At 45.0% G+C, this 20,639-nt stretch overlaps 1 protein-coding gene across 1 annotated transcript; it reads right to left on the minus strand.

Annotated features, from left to right (window-relative positions):
* Positions 1–1,735: 1,735 nt before the first annotated feature.
* Positions 1,736–11,217, minus strand: LOC147234757 (protein FAM171B-like). The gene is made up of 8 exons (XM_086144596.1): positions 11,072–11,217; positions 8,148–8,381; positions 6,700–6,792; positions 6,438–6,593; positions 4,943–5,113; positions 3,914–4,030; positions 3,591–3,711; positions 1,736–3,436 (listed from the first exon to the last, which is right to left on the minus strand). Exons 1-8 carry the CDS (start codon positions 11,190–11,192, stop codon positions 2,593–2,595), a joined length of 1,857 nt encoding a protein of 618 aa, XP_086000722.1. The 5' UTR covers positions 11,193–11,217; the 3' UTR covers positions 1,736–2,592.
* Positions 11,218–20,639: the final 9,422 nt, after the last annotated feature.

The following is a 20,639-nucleotide window of genomic DNA, read 5'->3' on the forward strand; positions in this document are numbered from 1 at the left end:
AGCATATTGCTTTGTATATTAGCATAGATGCAAACAGGAAACACAGATACAATTTAGTTCTCCCTCCCCCTGCCGCCGCCGCATGTGGTATGACCGGAACTGAAAACCGATCCTTTTTTATCCCAGTGACATTGCCAGATTTCTGAGGTGCCAGGAAGAGTGTGTGTGTGTGTGTGTCTGTGTCTGTGTGCGCGTGCACACGCCCCACTGATCAAACAAACATAGGAGGGCCGTTCCAACCTCTGTTTTTGGAGGTGGGCTGGAAGGCGTTGCTTTGTTTTTTGTGTTGCCTTCAGGGTCTTCCCGGCGGGTGGGAAAAGAAGGTGTGTGTGTGTGTTGGGGGGTGCGGTGGAATGTTAAAAATGCCCCCCACCCTTCTTCACCTCAATCTCCGGCTGGGATTGTTTCCAGCGGGACAAGCTGTGTGAATGAATGAATGACTTAATAAATGTTTCGAGTTGCCTGTAAGACATATGAATGAGAAGGTGAATTGTCTCCTTGGTCCCTAGTGATTGACAGCTTACATGTCCGTATTAAGCCCTGCCTCTTTCCCTAATCTGTGTGGTGATTGGCTCTGCCCCCCCTCTTGGTCTATGAATGAATGAATGGATGAATAAATGCCGTCGGATGGGAAAGGATGCCATTGGTGTCAATGACCATTAGCGGACAGAATTAAACAACATAATAATAAGGAGAATGTAATTTATTACCTTGTCACTCATGTAATTACCCGGATCATTTCATTTGAGGACAGGAATTTAATTGGTCAAATTCTTGTTTTTAATTGGTCTCTGAGGCTCACTCATTCATCAAGGAGCCCTTTCCCTTTCCCTTTTTGAGGGTAGCTCATTGTGAACGCAAGGCTAACGTAGCCCCTGGTGATGCAGCCATGAGCTTACTTGCCGAGGAGGCGGGGTTTGACCTGCCGCCATTATTATCTGTTTTGTGACTATAGACGCTATTATTGTTTCGTTTTAGCCATTAGCATATTCACGCTACTGTTTTTTTTTTTTAGCGCCTGTCCCTCCCAGCCCACTCTCAATTCCTGCCTCCTTGTCTTTTGGTCATCGGTTTCTGGAGATCCTCTCAAAGCGTGTGGTCCAGACCTGCTCTGCTCAGTCAGGGTCTCCAGACAACTGGGTCCTGATTCACCGCCATTTGAATTAAAATGTCTATTTCTGAACCTTTAGGACGTTGATCACTAGTTGAAAGTTCACCCCGTCCTCCTCAGGAGATCCAAACACGTGGTTTGAGTCGATGTTGCGTTTGGGGAGATGTTTGGAGGAGATACAAGTTACAGGGTGACCCTCATGAGAACCACGCCTGGGTGGAAACCCTCTGTGCGAGGCTGACCTCCAGTGGCCGGAAGTGGGTACTGCAGCCACTTCTTTTCTCAAGAAAAATTCAAACATGTTTTAATTTTGTAAACATGTAGAACACGTTTTCCATCTCTCATCTCGCTGACATCCGGTTGTTACACGGTAATAACATGTATTAACAGCATGTGTTGCACTCATGTGTCCTATCACATAACAAAGAACCAAGACGATTTTTTTTTAACATATATGTCTTCATTGAATTTTGTTGTTGCAGGATACGAATTCTTTACAAAAATATTAGTGACATGGGGTTTATTACATAAACAGTGTAGCGACACTGTTATAACATAACAAAGTTACTTTTCTGGAATAGGCTCAAGATCGGAGGTATAGATAATAAACAAATGAATGAATGAATTAATTAAAAGGTTTATTGCCTTGATTTTCTTCGACTAAGTCCATTGGCTTACATTACTGCAGAAAACTACAAGCTACAGATGACATAAAGGTATTAAAAGTACAAATTCACAGTGGTTCACATCAAAATATTAAAATACACACACATGCATGCACGCGCACACACTCATACACACACACTCATACACCCACACCCACAAACACACACACACACACAGCAGTGTGTCCTTTTATCTTGTGTTTTAGTCGATAATTATACAAATGTGTTTTAGAATTGTTCTAGTATTGTAATGAGACCCTTAAAAAAATAGCTGGTGTAATTACACCTCCAGACAGACGCCTGGCCAAGCGAGGCATCGGCATCAATCAAATGTGGAAATGTCGTCCTAAAACAAATGTTTGTTTTGAATTCGGCAAAGTTCCCATGCTAAGATTAGCACAACATCCAAACAAAAGTACCAGGGGCACTGAAGGGCTGTTAGCAGGTGGGTTAACATGATGCTACCATGCTAAGAAGCTTAGCCCTGCACATGCAACAGGAAACCGGGTTGCCGCTTCAAGAATGAAACCGGTTAAGTTATGACCGGTTTACTCGGCTTGCTTTTAACGAAGTTACTCGGACTGTTGGCAATCATCACCATTTTGTGCTAGCTCAGCACTTCTCAAGCTAGCATTTTGATTGACAAGTCAGGACCACCTGTGTTGGGGGTCCTGAGGATAGGGGATGCTACTCGGTTATAAACTGGCGTGACGAGTTTGGCTCTGCAAACCGGTGGATCTGATCGGCTAATCGGGCGCAAGTTTTTTCGTGAGTGCAGCACTCTATTATCCGTATCCTTACGGCGTTAGCGGCCCTTTATTGCAAAGTTTCGCGTCGACTGCTGCGCTTGACGAAGGTGGCGTTGCGCTCCAGCGTCTGCGCCCTGCGGCTGCCCGCCACCGCCGGGTTGAGCTCGCTCAGGTCCACCCCGGAGTCCAGGCTGGTCTCCCTGCTCTCCACGGGCCGCCGTCGCCGCTGCTGCTCGGCCAGGCTGTAGCGCAGCTCGGCGGCAGGCTTCCCTTCCAGCGAGACGAACCACGCCCGGGGGGGCTGGGAGGCTGCCGCCTTGGACGCCTCGGTTTCGTCCAGCACAGACCGCCGCTTCTCCCTGATTTTGTGCAAAGCTTGTGGCACCGACAGTGACTCCTGCAGGCCATGCTGACCTCTGGAGGCGCTCGGGACGGCCTCCATGACCAGGACCTGGGGTTCCAGGACCTGGTTCTGGGCGACAGCGGACAAAGTCTGGGTGGGGCTGTTGTGACTGTCGGGGCTGCTTGATGAAGGTGCTTGCAGCGGAGAGGCCGACCTGCTCCAGGGGTGCAGCTGCTCCTCGAAGCGGAGGAATGCCGAGGCGTGGAGGACGGCTACAGGCTGGTTGTAGAACAACAGGTTCTCCGCAAGGGATGCGGGAAGCTGCTCCTGCATGGCGCCACCACTGGGCAGATCGCCGGGCTCGTCGTGGATGGCCGCTGCCGCAGGATTAGCTATGACGCTATAAGTAGCGGCATGCTGGTCACCTCCCTGCCCTTGGAAGAATTGGTTTGGTCCGTCCTGAGAGCCAGCGGCGTGCCCAGGTGATCCGTCCCCGCGGGTGGAGGTCGACTGGTCCCTCCTGGTCAGCGGCAGGACCTGCTTACAGCTTCTCTCGCCGGGGGAACCTCTGCCGAGACAGCCGGAGCGTCAAAAACCGAAAATCTTGGCGGGTGGAGGTCAGATTATTCAGGAAGCTCAGGACTCTTCTGCCCCCGAACCCCATGATACAGGAGGTGTTACCATGGAAATGACACTACGAAGGGCTTCCACAATTTGATCACCTGTGGTGCAGGAGTCCGAAGAGAAGGCAGGCGATGACAAGCAGAAGGCCTCCCAGGAGGAGCAGCAGGAGGAACACATGCTGGAGAATGAAGTCGGTGGGAAAGACAAATCCGAAGAACCCTGAAGTAAAACAGACAAGATTCCACTCCATAAACAGATATATAATATGTTTTTGGGCTAATAAATGTATGTTCTGGCTAACTTCCTGTAGGAATCAATCAAACCCTAATCTCCATTTTGGCCAGGACCTCCACAGTTGTATTTATCCATTTATTGATTTATTTATTTGATATTACATGGAGAAGTGAGCATGAACACTTGCCTCTGGTGGAGGACAATGGAGCTGCGATCCAGTATCCCAGGCAAGGGGCCGTGAAGGTCCAGCGGAGCTTCCCTTCCACCAACGCCACTGTGCCGAGACCCTGCCTCATCCAGGCCCCTGCACAGTACACACAGAATACCAGACTCCATTCAGAAAACACTCGATTTAAGATGACACCCTCTCCAACACAAAACTCACAGAGCACCAAACTTCATTGAGAAAATGGCCCATTTAAACCACTCCCATGCAAACATACAGTACACCAAATTCCAATCAGCAAACTGGCGATTTAAATGACCCATTTAAGCTCAGGCCCCTCCAATGTGAATATATAGCGCACCAGACTCTGTTCAGGAAACGACCGATTTAAGGTGACACCCCTCCAACAGGAACACACAGAGCACCAAACTCCATTCGGAAAATGACCGATTTTATGTAAGGCCCCTCCAATGCGAACACACAGTACACCAAATTCCATCCAGAAAAAGACTGATTTAAACCACCAATTTTAGGTAAGACAACTCCAACACGAAAACAAAGTACACTAGACTCCATTCACAACACAGACGATTTCAGGTGACAGTCCTCCAACAAAAACTCACAGTGCACCAAACTTAATTCACAAAACGACCCATTTAAGTTGAATTTGACAGCTGTCACGAAAGCTGGACCCGACTAGATTTTTCAATCCACATCTGGATAGTGTTCCATCTGCGTCACATGGATCCGGCTGACCAGTACGATTTAAGCCATTTGGAAAAGCAGATCAGCGGGAACCATCTAGTTCCCACTGGAACTGAAAACACATGGGAACTGTTGTTTATCATTTAGTTAACGTTTAATGGAGGCAGGGCCAGCGATAGCACGCTCTCTGCATTAAGCTGACCATCTGGAGCCCTTTGAGGAACATGGAGACTAAACGAATTGTCGTGTCCCTTTAAGAGCTCCCGCACCCCTCATCCGATCTGGGGTCGTCCGATTTAATAAAGTGGAATTTTAACGCATGAGCGAGTGTGATCTCGGGCTCACCGGCAGTCTGGTTATACAACCACGCCGGAACGACACTGTTTTCCCAGAGGCCGCGGTCGTCGGGGATGATCAGGCTGATGGTGACGGGTCCGCTGACGTGGAGCTCGGTGCCGCCGGAGAAAAGGCAAATGCTGACGGCGGCCACCGGGTGCAAATCCACACTGACGTAGCCTGAGAGAAACGTCAAATAAATAAAAGCATAAAACTCTGAAAAAAAGAAATGTGACCATGTTGTTAATATATAATAATATGAAAATGTCCTTTATTAAAATAGATTTCTTATCACACACAACCCAATTTGGATTTTATTGAAAAATAGGTGATTATTTTATTTTGATAAATGTACTTGTTATTCTGTGACTGGTTTGTTGCAAACGATAGCCTTTCCTATGGGTTAGTGTCGTTTAATGAAATCAAAAAAATATGATATTGGCTATATTATCATCTAGCTACTAAAGTTAGCAGCTACAGTGCCAAAGCATAGTCTTGAATATGCAGTTAACACGTGGAAACTCCAGTGTAACATTATTAGCGGCTAACGTTCTCGGACATAGAACCAACTGATAGTTTGGGCTAATTCGCTGTCATTTGCTAGCAATGGCATCAAATTATTTTTGGGTTACTAGCAACTAATGTTACAGGTAATAGCGCCAAATGACAGTCTTGGCAAAGCAACTTACACCCACCTGCAACAGGATCACGTTATACTTTTGGTTGATAGGTTAATTTTACAATTAATAGTGACTAACAGTAGCGGCTGCAGTGTCAAACAATAGCCTTTGTACCATAATCGCATTATCAGCAACAAACACTCGTGGCTGTAGAGTCAAATGATAGTCTAGGTTATGCATCACCTTGTTTTACAGTTAATAGCTACTAACTTCAGTGGCCACTGAGCCAAATTATAGTTTGGGCTAGTTAGCTGAAACCTGCTAACAACCCCATCACATTAAGTTATGGTTAATAGCTTAATCTTGTGATAATGGCTACTAATGTTAGCGGTCAGAGCGCAAAAAGATCATCTTTTTATGCAGCTCAAACCTTCTACCAACCACATCACATTATTACCAACTAAAATTAGCTGCTGTTCAGTTAGTTTGCGCTATGTACCTAACACATGCTAACAACTGCATCACATTGTTTTACCGTTAAAAGCTTAATTGAACATTTCATGGCGTCAGCTGCCAAACAGCCAACTGATAGTCTCGTCAGCTAACTGCTAGCAACAGCATCACATTGCTACAGTCAAAATCTACCAATGATAGTCATGGCTAATTAGCTAACACCTGGTATCAACAACATAATTATATTTTTATTGTTTAATATTTATTTTTATATTAACATATATCCTTGGAGGTAACTGTGCTGTGATTGGGCAGCTAGCTCCTAAGGGGGCGTGGCTTAGCCAATGGTGAATTGCCCCTTTTAAACCCTACAGATCTACATGGATCAGATCACATATTTATTTCTCTTTAATTTCTGGACGCGGACTCACCTGAGGCGCTGCTCACGACGCCCGGTGTGTTGTAGGTGGTGGCGGCAGCGGCCCGGGTGGGGAAAGTCAGGAAGGCCTCGTAGGAGCTCAGGTCGCCGCCGTTCGTCAAGTTCAGCAGGCTTTTGGGAAACTGTACCACCGGCTGCGGGGAAGGATCTGGGAAGCAGAAGAGATGGCAGGGGTTAATTTCTGGGCCAATCATAACAAGCAAGAAGCGAGGTGGCAGGAAGGATGGCGGCGGCGGCGGGGAGTGCAGGGCTACCAGATGTTTCATCTGTGATCAGGACAGAATCCTCGAAGAGCCAGATGTTTCCACGCGTCAGGCCGTGGAGCAGCATTGTCACCGAGGAAAATACTGGAGACACACGTACATAAAAAAAATTCACAGTGAACACTCAGGTTCTCTACAGGTGTGAAGTTTTGATAAAATAATAATATATAATAGTTATATCAAGTAAAATATATATATAAAAAAATTATGGGTAAAAATAAATCTAAAATAGAAGGCTATTGCAAATAGCTATGAAAATAATAATACTACTTCTAATAATTATACTGCTGAGAATAACTTATAACTATAACAATAACAACAAAAACATTGCCTTCATGATAATAACAATAATAAAAATAAACAGCAACCATAATGATACTAAGGATAATGCTGATGATAATGATAATTTTAATAGAATAAAATCAATTGTCATCATAATATCAACAGCAGTAATGACAATATTACTTATAAATAATTACAAACAATAATCCTAATAATGATAATGATAAAGATAATTATAACAACAATCAGCAATTATAAATAATGATGGCAGATTGGAGATAATGATGACATAATAATAAAATAAAATTAATACTGGTCGTAATAAAAAATGCCATCAATAGCAATATTATAACTACTACAATTATTGTAATGATAATAATAATAATAGTAATAAAATATAATAATAATAATAATAATAATGATAATAATAATGATGATGATGATGATCTCCAAATATCTCCAAACTATTGACTCCTCTTTCACCCATCTAATGGGGACGTTGCTGCATCAAATTGACGTCTTTGTGCTTTTAACGAGCGTTTCCGCGGAAACGACAGTCATGTCTGCTGTATTATCTGGGTCAGGTTTTGTTGTGTAACAGCCGAGGGTCGGAGGCAGCATGAGGGGGTTTGCCTGTGTGTTATGTAACACTGCTTTTGTTTGTGAGCTGTGTATGAGCTCGTGCTGGCTCCTGGTCGGTCCTCAGATGCTAACAGCTAAAACTGGCTACACCCCTGCCCTGCAGACCCCATGCAAAAGGAAGTCTGTTTTATCTAGGATACCTTGATTTACAACATTGGCATTCAATGTACGATACCAAAAACAGCCCTGGTGCTAATGCTAGTCTTACTCTGCTCATGTGAATATGAGGTTAGAAGAATTAGCGTATGCAAAGTTTGCACACTCGTGTCCAGAGGGCTCATGCTTGCTACATGACATATATCACTTGCTAACACCAGTGCCTTTGTGTTTATGATTAGCATTAAATGCATGGCACCAAAAACAGCCCTCATGCTAGCACTACTCTGCTAATGAATCGTTGCTAACACCAGTGCCTTTATGTGAACGCTTAGCATTAAATACATGGTACCAAAAACAGCCTCCAGGTAGAGCTACAGGAGCAGACAGAAGAAGCAATGACCAAAATATCATCTCACCCGGCGCTCTGCTGGTTGTGCACGGCAGCAGCGTGCGCACGTAGCCCCCCCTGCTGGCTGCCAGCGTCACCGTTAGCCCCGTGCGGAAAGGCACGTTTAGCAGTACGCTGCCATCGTCCCCGGTGACGGCCGTGCCGGCCCGGCTGTGGTTGATGTAAACCTCCACCAGTGCCCCGTCCAGGGAGCGGTGGCTCAGCAGGTCCTCCACCTGCACCTTCAGGTTGAAGATGGAACCTGCGGGGGGGCGGGGTGGAGACCAGGGGTCAGATGTTGGGGGGGCAGAGTTTTGTACTTTGACGAAAAACCAGCAAGAAGATAAAGGGTTAAATTTGGAGCTCCAAAAGTTTGGTTTCTATGCCAATGATGTCTCTTTGGGAGCGAGAGGGATGGAGAGGATCAGGAATGGGTCCATCAGCGGGGCAGAATGTGGTAGATGTTCTGGAGATAAAGTCAGACTGACATGGTTTGGAAGTAGACAGAGGAGGGACAGTGACAATCTGGGTTGAAGGAGGTTTATGAAGGAGAGGAGGACATGAAGTTCGTTGGTGATTCACCACGTATCAGATGGAGGCCCAGACATTTTGAGGTGTCTACTGAAAAACACGTGATGAGACCATCTGAGATCTTCATTCATCCCCAGACACGTCAAGCTGCCTCTCGCATCCAGACGATCTCATCCCCAGATAATCTCCTCAGAAGATAATCTGCTGCGGAGATCCGGGGAAACCTCGGAGGAACCGAGGCCAGGAGGCCCTTCAGTGGTCAAGATGGTGACCCTGGACCTCCTAACCCGGGGACTCGTCACCGACAGATGGAGAGGGTCAGAACATCTGGGGTGGGATTAATGTCATCTCTGCAAAGCCGTGGAAGAGGGGATTCATGGAGAAGGTCCTGGATCAGACGCCGGAATACGATGGTCACAGTGATTTCAACAGCCGGTCCAAAGCTATCCTGAAGAAACAGTCCCAAAGAGCACCTCCTCATCTTTTCCTTCTGCTGCTCCCCCAGGAGACACCAAGGCCAACCATCCAACACCATCTTAGCCAATCATCTCCCAGAGACAAACCTCCAACATCTCCACCTCTGCTTGGCCTCCTGGCTTCCAAAGAGCACCCCAAAATGCCTGTTTATACTATAATCTGGACACAGAGGACGTCATCGTGCAGATAATCTGGAGATCATCTGGTTCTCCTGGACAGAAGAGGGAACCTTCAGAGATACCGTGGATTCATGGAGACGTAGATGTGGTGTTCCTCAGGAACCTTCGCTGGAGCCTCTGAGCTTCTTTTTGTCACTGATGGGCTGAAGACAATCAGCATCCCTACCCCGACACACACACACACACACACTCACAAGTGATGACCAAAAAACTTGGCAAACGCTTGTGTGTGTTTGTTCATATGTGTGTGTGAGTTTGTGAATCATCACAAATGGCGTAGGAGGCCATGCTGAGGCAAACATGGCCGAACAAAAGGCTGCTGATTGGTCGAATGTGCCCCAACAGATGGTCGAACAGTGACTTATCTCCAGTTCCCCCCCACGCACACCCCGACGCAACTGAGGACAGGATTGTCCGTGTGTGTGTGTGTGTGTGTGTGTGTGCGTGTGTGTGTGCAGCAGCTGAAATGAGGCCACACATTCCTCAGACAAAAACAACAACAGTGTAAAGCGGAAGTTGCTGACGGTTACTGCATCGTCACCCTGGATTAAGAGCAATTAAAAGCCCCAAATGCTTGAAGGTGGGGTGTGTGTGTATGTGTGTGTGTGTGTGTGTGGGGGGGGGGATGCCCTGGTGCAAATAAAATGCCCCCCCTCCATCGTGTGGGGGTAGTAAAGACGATAATACCTACGAGAACCCCCCCTACCCCTAATTCTGGAAAACACAGTGAGGGATTTAAATGGCAAATACGTTTTAAATTGCATGAGATGAATGCAATGTCTCTGCGAGACCATATAGAAATAAGAAAATTTAAAAAAATCAGAGGGGAGAAATTAGTTTAAGTGATCTGGGGAAAAAATTAGAAAGGAATTAAAAGAACAAAAATCGTATCAGGATATTTGTGAGAATCGAAAATAAATTATTTAAAAATTTGTTCTTCATCGGTGAAAAGCTGAGATGATGAGGAGCAGTGTGTGTTTGAGTGTGTGTGTGTGTGTGTGTGTGTTTGTGTGTGTGCATGTCCAGGTCCCCAGGCCAGATTCGGGGATCATGTGACCACAAGCTCCTACAGCAACATGAATCAGTCATGAGCCCGTGAAGTAGCTGGTCGCCATGACGACGGCGAGGCGTAGGAGGAATTCTGGGCATCCCAGAATAACTCCCAGAAACTTAAACTGCGTTGCTACGGGTAAATAACTCCCTGTCTTTGCAGCAGAGTCACATGACGTGGGATGAGGGGCGGGGGTCACATGACCTGTGAATTTCACATACTGACCATTCACAGAGGAGGAAAAAAAATTAAAAATATTTTGAGAAAACGATTAATAAACAAATGGGATTAGAAAATCATCCTAAAATTACTGGGAAATGTCCTGAAAAATTGAAAAAGCAACATAGACCGTTGAATGAACGCATTAATAAATGCATAAAAATACAAACATTTTTTCCAGAAACAGTAGAATGGAGTCTAAAATGAAAAATCAGTTTTAAAAAGTGTACATGAACATTATGACGATGTGATTGTTGTCAGCAAACAGAACCAGGAGAGGAAAGAACAACCAGAGCCAAGAAAATAGGACGAGAAGAGAAGAGGAAAAGGAGAGGTGGAAGAGGAGAAAAGGAAAAGAAGATAAAGGGATGGGGGAGGAAGAAGAGAAGAAGAGGAAAAGAATATGAGGCGGAAGAACAAATCGAAACACAAGAAGCAAAGCAGCAAAGTCGCGACATCGGTTGAACATCGCATCTCTGCCCGCCGCGGACGCACCTGGCTCCCCCCGGGACTCCGCGGTGCCTTCGTCCCGCAGCCGGAGCTCCTCTGCCGGGCGTCCCGCGAGCAGCGCGGCCAGCAGCGGCGGCAGAAGCCAGCCGCCCGCGGGCCGGAGCATGGCTCGGTGTGGGGGGGAAGGCGGGGGGCACGGAGGGCGGGGGTCCGGCCGGAGCTCCTCCACAGGTTGGAGGAGGAGGAGGAGGAAGAAGAGGAGGAAGAGGAGGGCGAGCTGCTCCGGGGCGCCGAGTGAGCGGCGGCGGCGGCGGCGGAGCACCGTGCTAAACCCCGCCCCCCCCCGGGACGGAGATAAACAGATAAACAAGTGCTACTGTTTCCCTCACCACGCTATTATGATAAATACAAGTTTTGTTGTAGAATTCTAATTTAGCACATGTAATCCATTAGGTTTACTTATTCATTTATTCCAAACAGGTTCACGTCACAGAATTGTCATAAACTCCGCCCCCTCGGGACGGACAGGATATCTAAACCGAGCATCTCCCTTTAGTGAAATTACAAAAAAAACTGCCTATCGGTGTTTTATAGCCGTTTATTTTTAATACTATTACCAAAAATAATTATTTTAGAAATAAAAATATTATTGTTGTTACTTATTACTAATATATTATTTATTGTTTGTTTTTTTAATTGTGAATAACTTTTTTCATTTCTATTAACTATTTTTTATTACGTTTTAATCTCATCGTTTTCCACCGCATGACTATTTCATCATTGCGGTCCTTTTTCTTATTTACTTCTTCACACTCATTCAGTTTTTCAACCCATCCGTTCATTCACAGAATTCTGCCAGGTGTGTGAATTACAATACCTGCGCTGTCTCACAATGGCCACTAGATGGCGCTAGAGATACTCAATATAAATTTGATGTGGCGTTCACGGACAGAAAGAATCGTGGAAACGATCATCCTTGAAGAAGAGGAGGTGACGTGATGGAAACAAAAAATAGAAATTAAATGCCTGAATCTGAACGCATCATTGAGCTTTCATTATCTCTGCAAATCAGTTTTATTCATATAAAGTCTCTCTTTCTTAAACTAAACTAAAATAAAATGAAGTAAAATAAATGTATCCACAAATTTAATACCGACAAATCCAAGAAATATCCAAGAAATTTAGCTTGGAATTCCCAAATAATCCCTTTCCTAGATTTCCCAGAATCATTTTCTTCACAATTTAATATCTATTTTATTGACAATGATTTTTTTTTGGGGGGGGGGGGTATTTTTATGGATGTATATATATTGAAAATATATATATATATTCAATTTAATCTAATTTCAGTTAATTTCTTGATTTCATTAAATTTAATGCTGCATACACAATGCGCTGTTTACTCCAGGAAATGAGATATTTACATAATGTTGATCGAAATAAACGTAAACACTCAAATCTCTCCCCGGCGGAGATGAGCTGGAGTGCGGGATTAAGAAGGAGGGAAAACAATATTAATAAGAATCTGGAAGTCTTTTCTTTTGACGAGAAGGAAAAGGAGGCTAATCAGGTGAGATCCCACTAATGAGGGTAGAAATATTTATTTAGATTTGAATTTGAATCACACATTCATTACTAAAGAAGGAACAGGGGTCAATGAAGACAAACTGTTTTTCGTAAAAGAGCGCCAAAGAGTACTTTGCTTTTCATGTATTTATTGATTGATTTTTTTTTTTTTGTGTATCAATATTCCTTCTGAGGCTGCTTTGTTGTGTATTAATTTCCTATTTAGTTATTTATTGATTTATTCACTAATCCATGCACTCATTTATATAGCAATGCATTAATCCATTTATTATAAATTTTTTTTCGAGGGGTACCTCCTTTATTTATTTGTTTATCCATCAAGATTTTATTCTATTTATTTTACTTTTATAATCATTTTAATTTTTGTTGAATCAATTTATTTATTTAATTAATTCACTAAATCGATCAATAGATTAGTTGATTCATTATCCTTTAAATGTATTTATTTTTTAGGTCATTTTGTAACAGTGTAAAGAGGAGGTGACATTTATTTATTTATTTATTCTTTTACAGTCCTTTCAATTCGTAAGAATTTATTTTTTATTCATGTTTTTAATTATAAGTTATTGATTTTTTTTTTCCCTTACCTGGTAAGGTACTCTGAGCCACCAGTGAACTTCAGCCACCAGCCTCATCCAACTGTTTTCATTTTATCCATCCATCCAAAAGAATTCCTTTCACACAAATGTTATAAATATGATTTACAAACTCAGCACAAATACACAAAAACATACCAAGTTTTTGTGTGAGGATGTCCATATTTGTAGTTTTATTCACTGCTCTGTTTGTAGTTTCCCCTGAATGTTGGCATTTCTGACGCGTATAAAGTGCAAACAGAGCTACTGGCGTAATCGTGAGGGGAGTGCTGAGTGTATGTGTGCCCAAACTCCCTTCTCAGCCAAATGAAAGCTGCAGCGTCTGCCAGCGGCATCCACGGCTGCCACAGTCCTCGAAAACAACACACACAAACATACACACACACACACACACACACACACACCAGGCCCTCGCCTTAATGGGTTCAGCGCTGCGGCTCAGCTGCTCCGCTCCTCACCATCTGGAGAGAAACTCAATGATTTGATTATTTCTTCTTCTTCTGGATTTATTTCACGTCCTCACCTGAGCGTGAGGGGGGGAGGGGGGTGTCATGTCACCTCTGATGTCATCACATTCACATGTTCATTCACGCCCACGCCTTGTCGTGCTAGTTGTCTGCGTTAGCTGGTGGGTTAGATCAGGACAAGTCAGCTGTCAATTACAAGCATTCAGCGATTCACACTCATTCACACATGAGGAACATTTGGAGGCCTCAATTAACCTGCTCTCTGTTTTGGGGCTGTGGGAGGAACACGGAGAATCTGGAGTGAACCCAGATAGGAGAACATGGATGGAACCCACATGGAAAGATCCTAGGGAGAACATGGAGAACCTAGAAAGGAGATCATGAAGAACCAACAAAGAGAACATTGAGAGGACCCAGGTTGGAGAACATGGGGTGAACCCCGGAGGAGAACCGGGAGAACCCGTTGTCCTCGAGCTGCAGCTGCAGGAGATGATTTTAATTTACGTCCGGAGCTGCTTCTCTTTATTAAGATGATTAAAAGTGGAACAACGGCTCCTCTGATTGGTCGATAAATCATCCATTATTGTCTCCTGAACAGATGGACCCCCCCCCCCCCCCCAACCCCCAGCACCCCGCTAGCTTTTAAGCTAAGAGTTTTGCGCTCTGGCACCACCATTGCTCCGCCACTCCGTGACGTGTTTTTATTTGTCGGTCAACAGGAAGGAGGCGGAGCTAAATGAAAACACCTGCCACTGTCCCATTAGCATGTTGTCCATGTCAGGGGTTTTGTCTCCGAGCCCTCTGGCGCCCTCTAGAGGCTGACGCGCACAGCGCTGGGCAAAATCCTGCTGACGGACCATAATACCCTTTTCTGCAAGAGGCTAACAAACAGCTTATCCAACATTAATTCCATCCACTGAGAAGGTGCAACGGTGAGGCACAGTATTGTCTGCTTCACCTCATGGCTTTTCATGATATATTTTCCAATCAGCGAGAATAATTGTATCGTGCTGTGACGCCAAAGACAGTGCACAGCTTGTAGAAGGTCATGGTGTATATGATAATATAATAAATCTTTCTACAAATATTCTATGGGCCCCATGTTGAGAAACAGAAAGGAACAAAGCAACCCAGTTTAAGAGATGAAGTACCTCAAATTCGTATACATGACAAGAACTTCAAAATTGTACACAATGTGACAAATTATGTTCTCCAAAATTGTAAACAACATGAGAAGAACTTCAAAATTGCACACAGAAAGAATTGAAGAACTCCACATCGCATAGAGTACTTCAAAATGTTACACAACATGAGATATGAGGTACCACAAAATTGTATACGCGATAAGTACTGAAAAATTGCACACAACACAAGAAATGTACCTCAAAATTGTACACAATGAGAGAAGTGAAGTACTTCAAAATTTACACAATGTAAGAAATTAAGTACCTCAAAACTGTATATCAAGTGAGAAGTACTTCAACATTGTGCACAACTTGTGTAATCGTACGCCACCTCAGGTCACATGAGAACTCCCGCTCCCTGCGGTACTTCAGTGCGACCTCTCCAGTTGGGTTGGAATAGCTACAGCACTACAGTTAGCGCTGGGCCAGGATACAGAGAATAGGGTTGGATAGGAGAAGGTTGATTAGCTGTGGTAACCCCTGAACGGAGAAGCAGAAAGGAATGGAAGAAGAAGAACATGGTGCTAGGCTAGTCCCTAGTTGTTCTGCCATAGGCTTACTCTTCTGAGGAGTATCCCATAATACACTTGTGCTAATCCCCCTATCCTGTACCTCCACCAATGCATGGTAGCCTGACATCTTCTTCTGTGTCCTCAGCCACTCTCGTTGGACAGGCTACCAAGAGGCTTGAGCTCTTGCAGCGTCTTACCAGGCATCCATTATTACTAAAACCTGTTATTATATAATTTTAGCTATTAGCATGTGACTGTTAGCCTGCCCCTAACCTCATAGCCCCTCTGTCTTTGGCATGTTGGCTTTCTATCCCTTTGTCTGCTAGATCATCTCCAAGTATGGTCCAAACCTGCTCTGCAAGGAAAAGGTCATCAGGCGACTGACGCCGTAGAAATTAAACCTGACCAGCCGTGTCACCATAGATGGCAGGGCGAAGCCATCATTAAGAGTTTTTAAGTATAAGATCCTACCATGTTAGCTTGTAACACCAGAACTAGCATATGAAGACAAAGGGTTGGAAGATACAACATGAGAAAATGCAGCATTGGTGCTCCGTCCTCTTGCAAGACATGCAGCGTGCACATGATGCCCCCTCAACCCTCGTCTACATGGACTTCCTTCGTTCTCGTTACCGTTAACCCAGGCTGCGTCGGCGCGCTCAAGATGAGCTGAGGTCATTTAATGGCCTCCTGGTTCCACCTGATGGATCAAGGTTGTTATCTCCCAAAGCGATCAACTCCCAGCCCCCCAGGTTTTTTATAGCACATGACGCTAAAGTCATGTGATGGCGCTAACGCACAGCGGGGCGAGACAAACTGGATGGGAAAACAACGTTGGGGGGGGTTGGACAGGAAGCAAGTTGTGTTTTGGACGAAGCGATTGTTCAGCGGGTGTTTCATTAGATCCACGTCAGACCCTGCGAGCTTCCTCGGATGAGGAGGTCCCATTATGGAGAAGAAATGGGCCGGAACGCTTCTGGAGTGCTTCCACACCGGCGACGCGCCAAAGTGGAGAAAATTTGCATGTGATATTTCCCATGACAGCCGGGGAAGAATGTCCATATTTCATATATCTGAATTTCTCCCCTTGGCCGAAGCAAATGCGCTGTTAGCTTGTTAGCGTGGTCCCATTAGTCTCTTTGTTTGCTCCTAACTGCCATTTAGATTCCAGGGAATATCGATTTAGTGTGTTGATGTTAGCTAACTGATGCGGTTATGTTCCTCATCCCAAACAATGTTTTGTCCCTTAACCTCCACACGACGCAGCTTGGTGCTGCTAGTTAGTACGAGAGTGATGGTCTTGATTTCCTTTTTATTTAAACAGTAGTTGGATAAAAACAAAGAGGCTGATGGGGGCTGAGGCTCACATGCTAACAGTGCTAGCCCCTGTAGTTTGATGACAACGCTGTGTTTTCATTGGGATCCGGACGATGTCCTGATCCCTGGCAAGAAACACGAGAGCGAACATCCGCTAAGGCTCATGTAACAATCAAAATACCTACAGACTGTCAAGATGACAATGCTGAAAATGCTAGCAACTTCAGCAAAGTAGCCATTAGCATCCCCACCATGTCCACCAACTGGATGATCTCTACTTATGCATATCACTGACTTGTATGTTCGAATCCTTGCTGTGTTTGTTGAGCGCTTTTGATCTTTGCATGACAAACTAACGGAGTTAGCTGTGGTCTGTAGCAATATATTAGCTGTTTAGAAAATTACTTGACTGGCAGGCATCCAGTCTTTCTGAAAAGACTTTTACCTTGAGATGCATTGATTGGAACACTGCAAACAATTTACACTGCAAGCAAAGTGTGGCCTGCGACTGCATATCAGCGGCTTAGATAATGTCCGAACTGCCAAAATGTTTGAGAGAAACTTAGTGGTATCAGAGTCTTTCTGACAAGACTCTTCACTCCAGGGATGCACAAAGTGCATCTCTGCATCTCTCTCTTCTCTGCACTTAGAGAACAGCAGACAGTTAGCAATCACAAACTAACCTCCAGCTAGCAGTGGGCTGCGGCTACATGTTAGCCTCTGAGAAAATCACTGAGCTGGTGGAGCTTTTGTGAGACAGCTGACATCATTCTGAAAAGACTTCATCGCAGAGATGTCTCACTTGGACAACCACAAACGATTAGCATCGCAACCACGATCAAAGTTCCGTCAATTCGCACAACAGCTCTCGGACACCCCTGCGAGGACCATAGTCCGGGCGCAATGTCATCACACCGTCCGTTTTTCAGGCTGTTGTCGTGACCCTTTTAGCTGGAACATTAGCCTTCCGGCTATTCTTAGCTCACGGTTAAGCGTCTCTTTGCTCGCCAACTTCGCCGTCGTGACAGATGCGTTCTTTGTTGCCGATGACATCGCTCTGCCGCCGAGGCCCTGAAAGGGGGGTGCTGACCCACCCCTGGCCCGTCCTTCCTCCTGGAGGAGCATCTCAGAGGACCTGGAAGACGAGGTAGCATCCAGGAAATCAATTAACGTGATGGATGAAGCGATCCGGACAGGGCCGGGCGAATGACGGGAACCTCTTGTGTAATTTTTTCCGCCAACTATTCCCTTTTAATTTGAAAATAATTCTTCGGGAGAACGCGTTTACGCAACCTATTACTGCACAGAGGGGAAATAAAAGTTATCTCAGTTTTCGTCACGTAATTAGAAGCCGCTTCTTTAGAGAGACTTAATTGCCCTCATCCTTTCGGGACCTCCCACCCAAAATGTATTTTATTGTGAAAATCAGCTTTATTTTCTCGGGCTGCCTCGACCCGTCTTTGTTGCTTGTTATCAGCTATGTCACCAAACGTCAATAGCCACACAATCAGACACCATAAAGTGATAATGATTCTCTGTTCCCACCTTTGTATGACTGTGATTAGTCTTCAGTGTTGCCGTGATGGTGGGATCGATCCCCCCAAGGCGAATCGCATCAACCAATCAGGGCTTAGCGTGAGCTTCCTGCGGTGGTGGTGGCGGCGGCGGCTCCCGCAGTGATGCCAGTGAAGCTACTGAAGGGCACCTGGTGATGGTTCTGAGACTTTTTGTTTACCGTTTGGCGAAAGCTGTGGGCAAGGTGGCCATGTTTAGCGCTCGCCTGACAGGCGAGGGGTCGCTGTCAATCATCCGTCCGTCAGACAGTGCCCCGCGCTGACCAGACAACCACGATCTTGTTACCCCAGGGGGGCAGCGGGGAAGGACTGATTTAATCTGGCGGGTCACTCCATCCCTCCATCTTGTCGCCGGCAGTTTTTAAATAGAAACTGGACGCAGTTAGCGTTGTCATAACGATCAGGACGGCGGCCGAAGGAGGAACATGGAGAAGGCAGAAATGTACGTGTTTTTGTTTCGGGCGGCTTGAGTCGCAGCAGCAGCCATGTTTGTTTCCGGAAATGCTTTCTGTCAAAACAGGAAGTCAATTTTTGAATAGAGTCATGTGATTTATATAAATGACACTGATGTATAAAGAAAACTGGATACAGAGTTTCAGTGCTGGTCATGTTTGTTTCCCGAAAGGCTTCCGATCAAAACAGGGAGTGAGATGGGTCATCGCGTCCTGGTGTGTTCTTTTAAAATCCGTCAATGTTGTGAAGTTTAAGAACAATCTCCGATTTTTTTTTTTGGCTGAGGTTGGAATGGTCCACTTTGCCGAGACAGGGGAACCGGTTGCAGAGAAAGGTAGAAAATCTAAATAAAAAGTAAGAATAATAAATAACACTATGGTCAAAGGAAGTTAGCTTCCCAAGTGACACAGAAAAAATCCACAAAAATAATAATGAATATTTACATTTTATGTTTTTTAAATGACCTGCAGAAAAAGAAAAAAAATGATTGTGACGCTCAAAAAAATAAAAATAAAACAATGAACCTGCTCAGGTTCCTGATGCCCCAGATGTAGAACAGATGCTGAGAATAAATAAATAAATATATAAATAAATAAATGAATAAATATTGGATATTAAAAATAAAATAAATGAATCCATTCTGATAACCGTCAGGATGTATTTATAGACGTGATTCGTCTTTCAAACGTTGCAGGCGTCGTCGTCTCCTGACGCCAGTCAGTCCTCGCCAATTTATAAACGGTGTCTGACGTTTCACACTTGAAAGCGCTGCCGGAAATACTTACATTAAGATGTTTGACTTTTGTGGAGCAAATCGTGTGCATCAGATTGACTTTCCTGGTAGTTGTCAAAAGCACTGCGGCTCGTGTTGCCATGGGTCCAAATACCGAGTAACCAAGGTGGGGAATCATGGTGAAGCCGCGGTTAGCAGTCTCACGCGCTTCCACCTCCCAGCAAGAAGGTCCCTGGTTGGACTCACACCGGGGGCTCTAAATGTTCTCCCCGTGTTGCATCGGGTTCCTCAGGGTTCTCCAGGTTCCTACCACAGTTAAAACACATGCAGGAGGTTCTTTGGAGAACCTTAATGGTCCAGACGTGTGAATGAGAAGACGAATGGTTGTAAGTCTCCTATGATGTGTTGATGAGAGGGTGACATTGCAAGAACCGTTAGCATTAGCATACAACTACCGCATAAGAAACCGTACTGACAACAACCATGAAGTTAAAAAAGAAGCTAAAATCTAAGCTTCAAGCTAATCAGGGTGGAAGGAAAAAAAACAAAATGATCTTCCAGCTTGCAGCAAGAAGGTCCCCGGTTGGATTTCCACAGTGGGTCTTCCTGTGTGGAGTCTCCATGTTCTCCTTATGTCTGCATGGGGTTTGTTAGGGTTCTCCGGGTTCCTCCCACAGTCCAAACACATGTGGGAGGTTCTCTGGAGAACCTCAGTGGTCCAGACGTGTGAATGAGAAGAGGAATCGATGTATGAGAGTGTGACATTTCAAGACCCGTTATCATTAGCATACAACTACCGGATAAGAAACTGCGATGAAAACAACCAAGAAGCTAAAAATGAAGCTAAAATCCAAGCTAATTGAAGTAGAAGAAATAAACAAGCTAAAAACTACTCGAAGCTACAATATAGATGCTGACGGGTGGATTTAATTTGAAAAGAAGGTGTGTGCTGTTCATGCACTGATGGTGAATAATAATGTAATGAAGGGGGCACGTCCAGCGGTGGTTGTGGTGGAGGGGGCTTAACTCTTGTACGTTCCCCCACGTTCCCCCCAATTAATAGCCCGACCATCCTCCTGGAGACACTGGAGCTCCCTGACTTGGCTGCTCAAGGGTGATTTATGGCTGCGGACGTCCAGCTACGCCCCTGCCTCGTAAATAAACCATCGTCACGGCCAACGGATGAGTGT

The sequence above is a fragment of the Fistularia commersonii genome, chromosome 4 (assembly GCF_037954325.1).
Source record: "Fistularia commersonii isolate RoL2024-O1a breed Wild chromosome 4, RoL_Fcom_v1.0, whole genome shotgun sequence".
NCBI classification, from domain to species: Eukaryota; Metazoa; Chordata; class Actinopteri; order Syngnathiformes; family Fistulariidae; genus Fistularia; species Fistularia commersonii.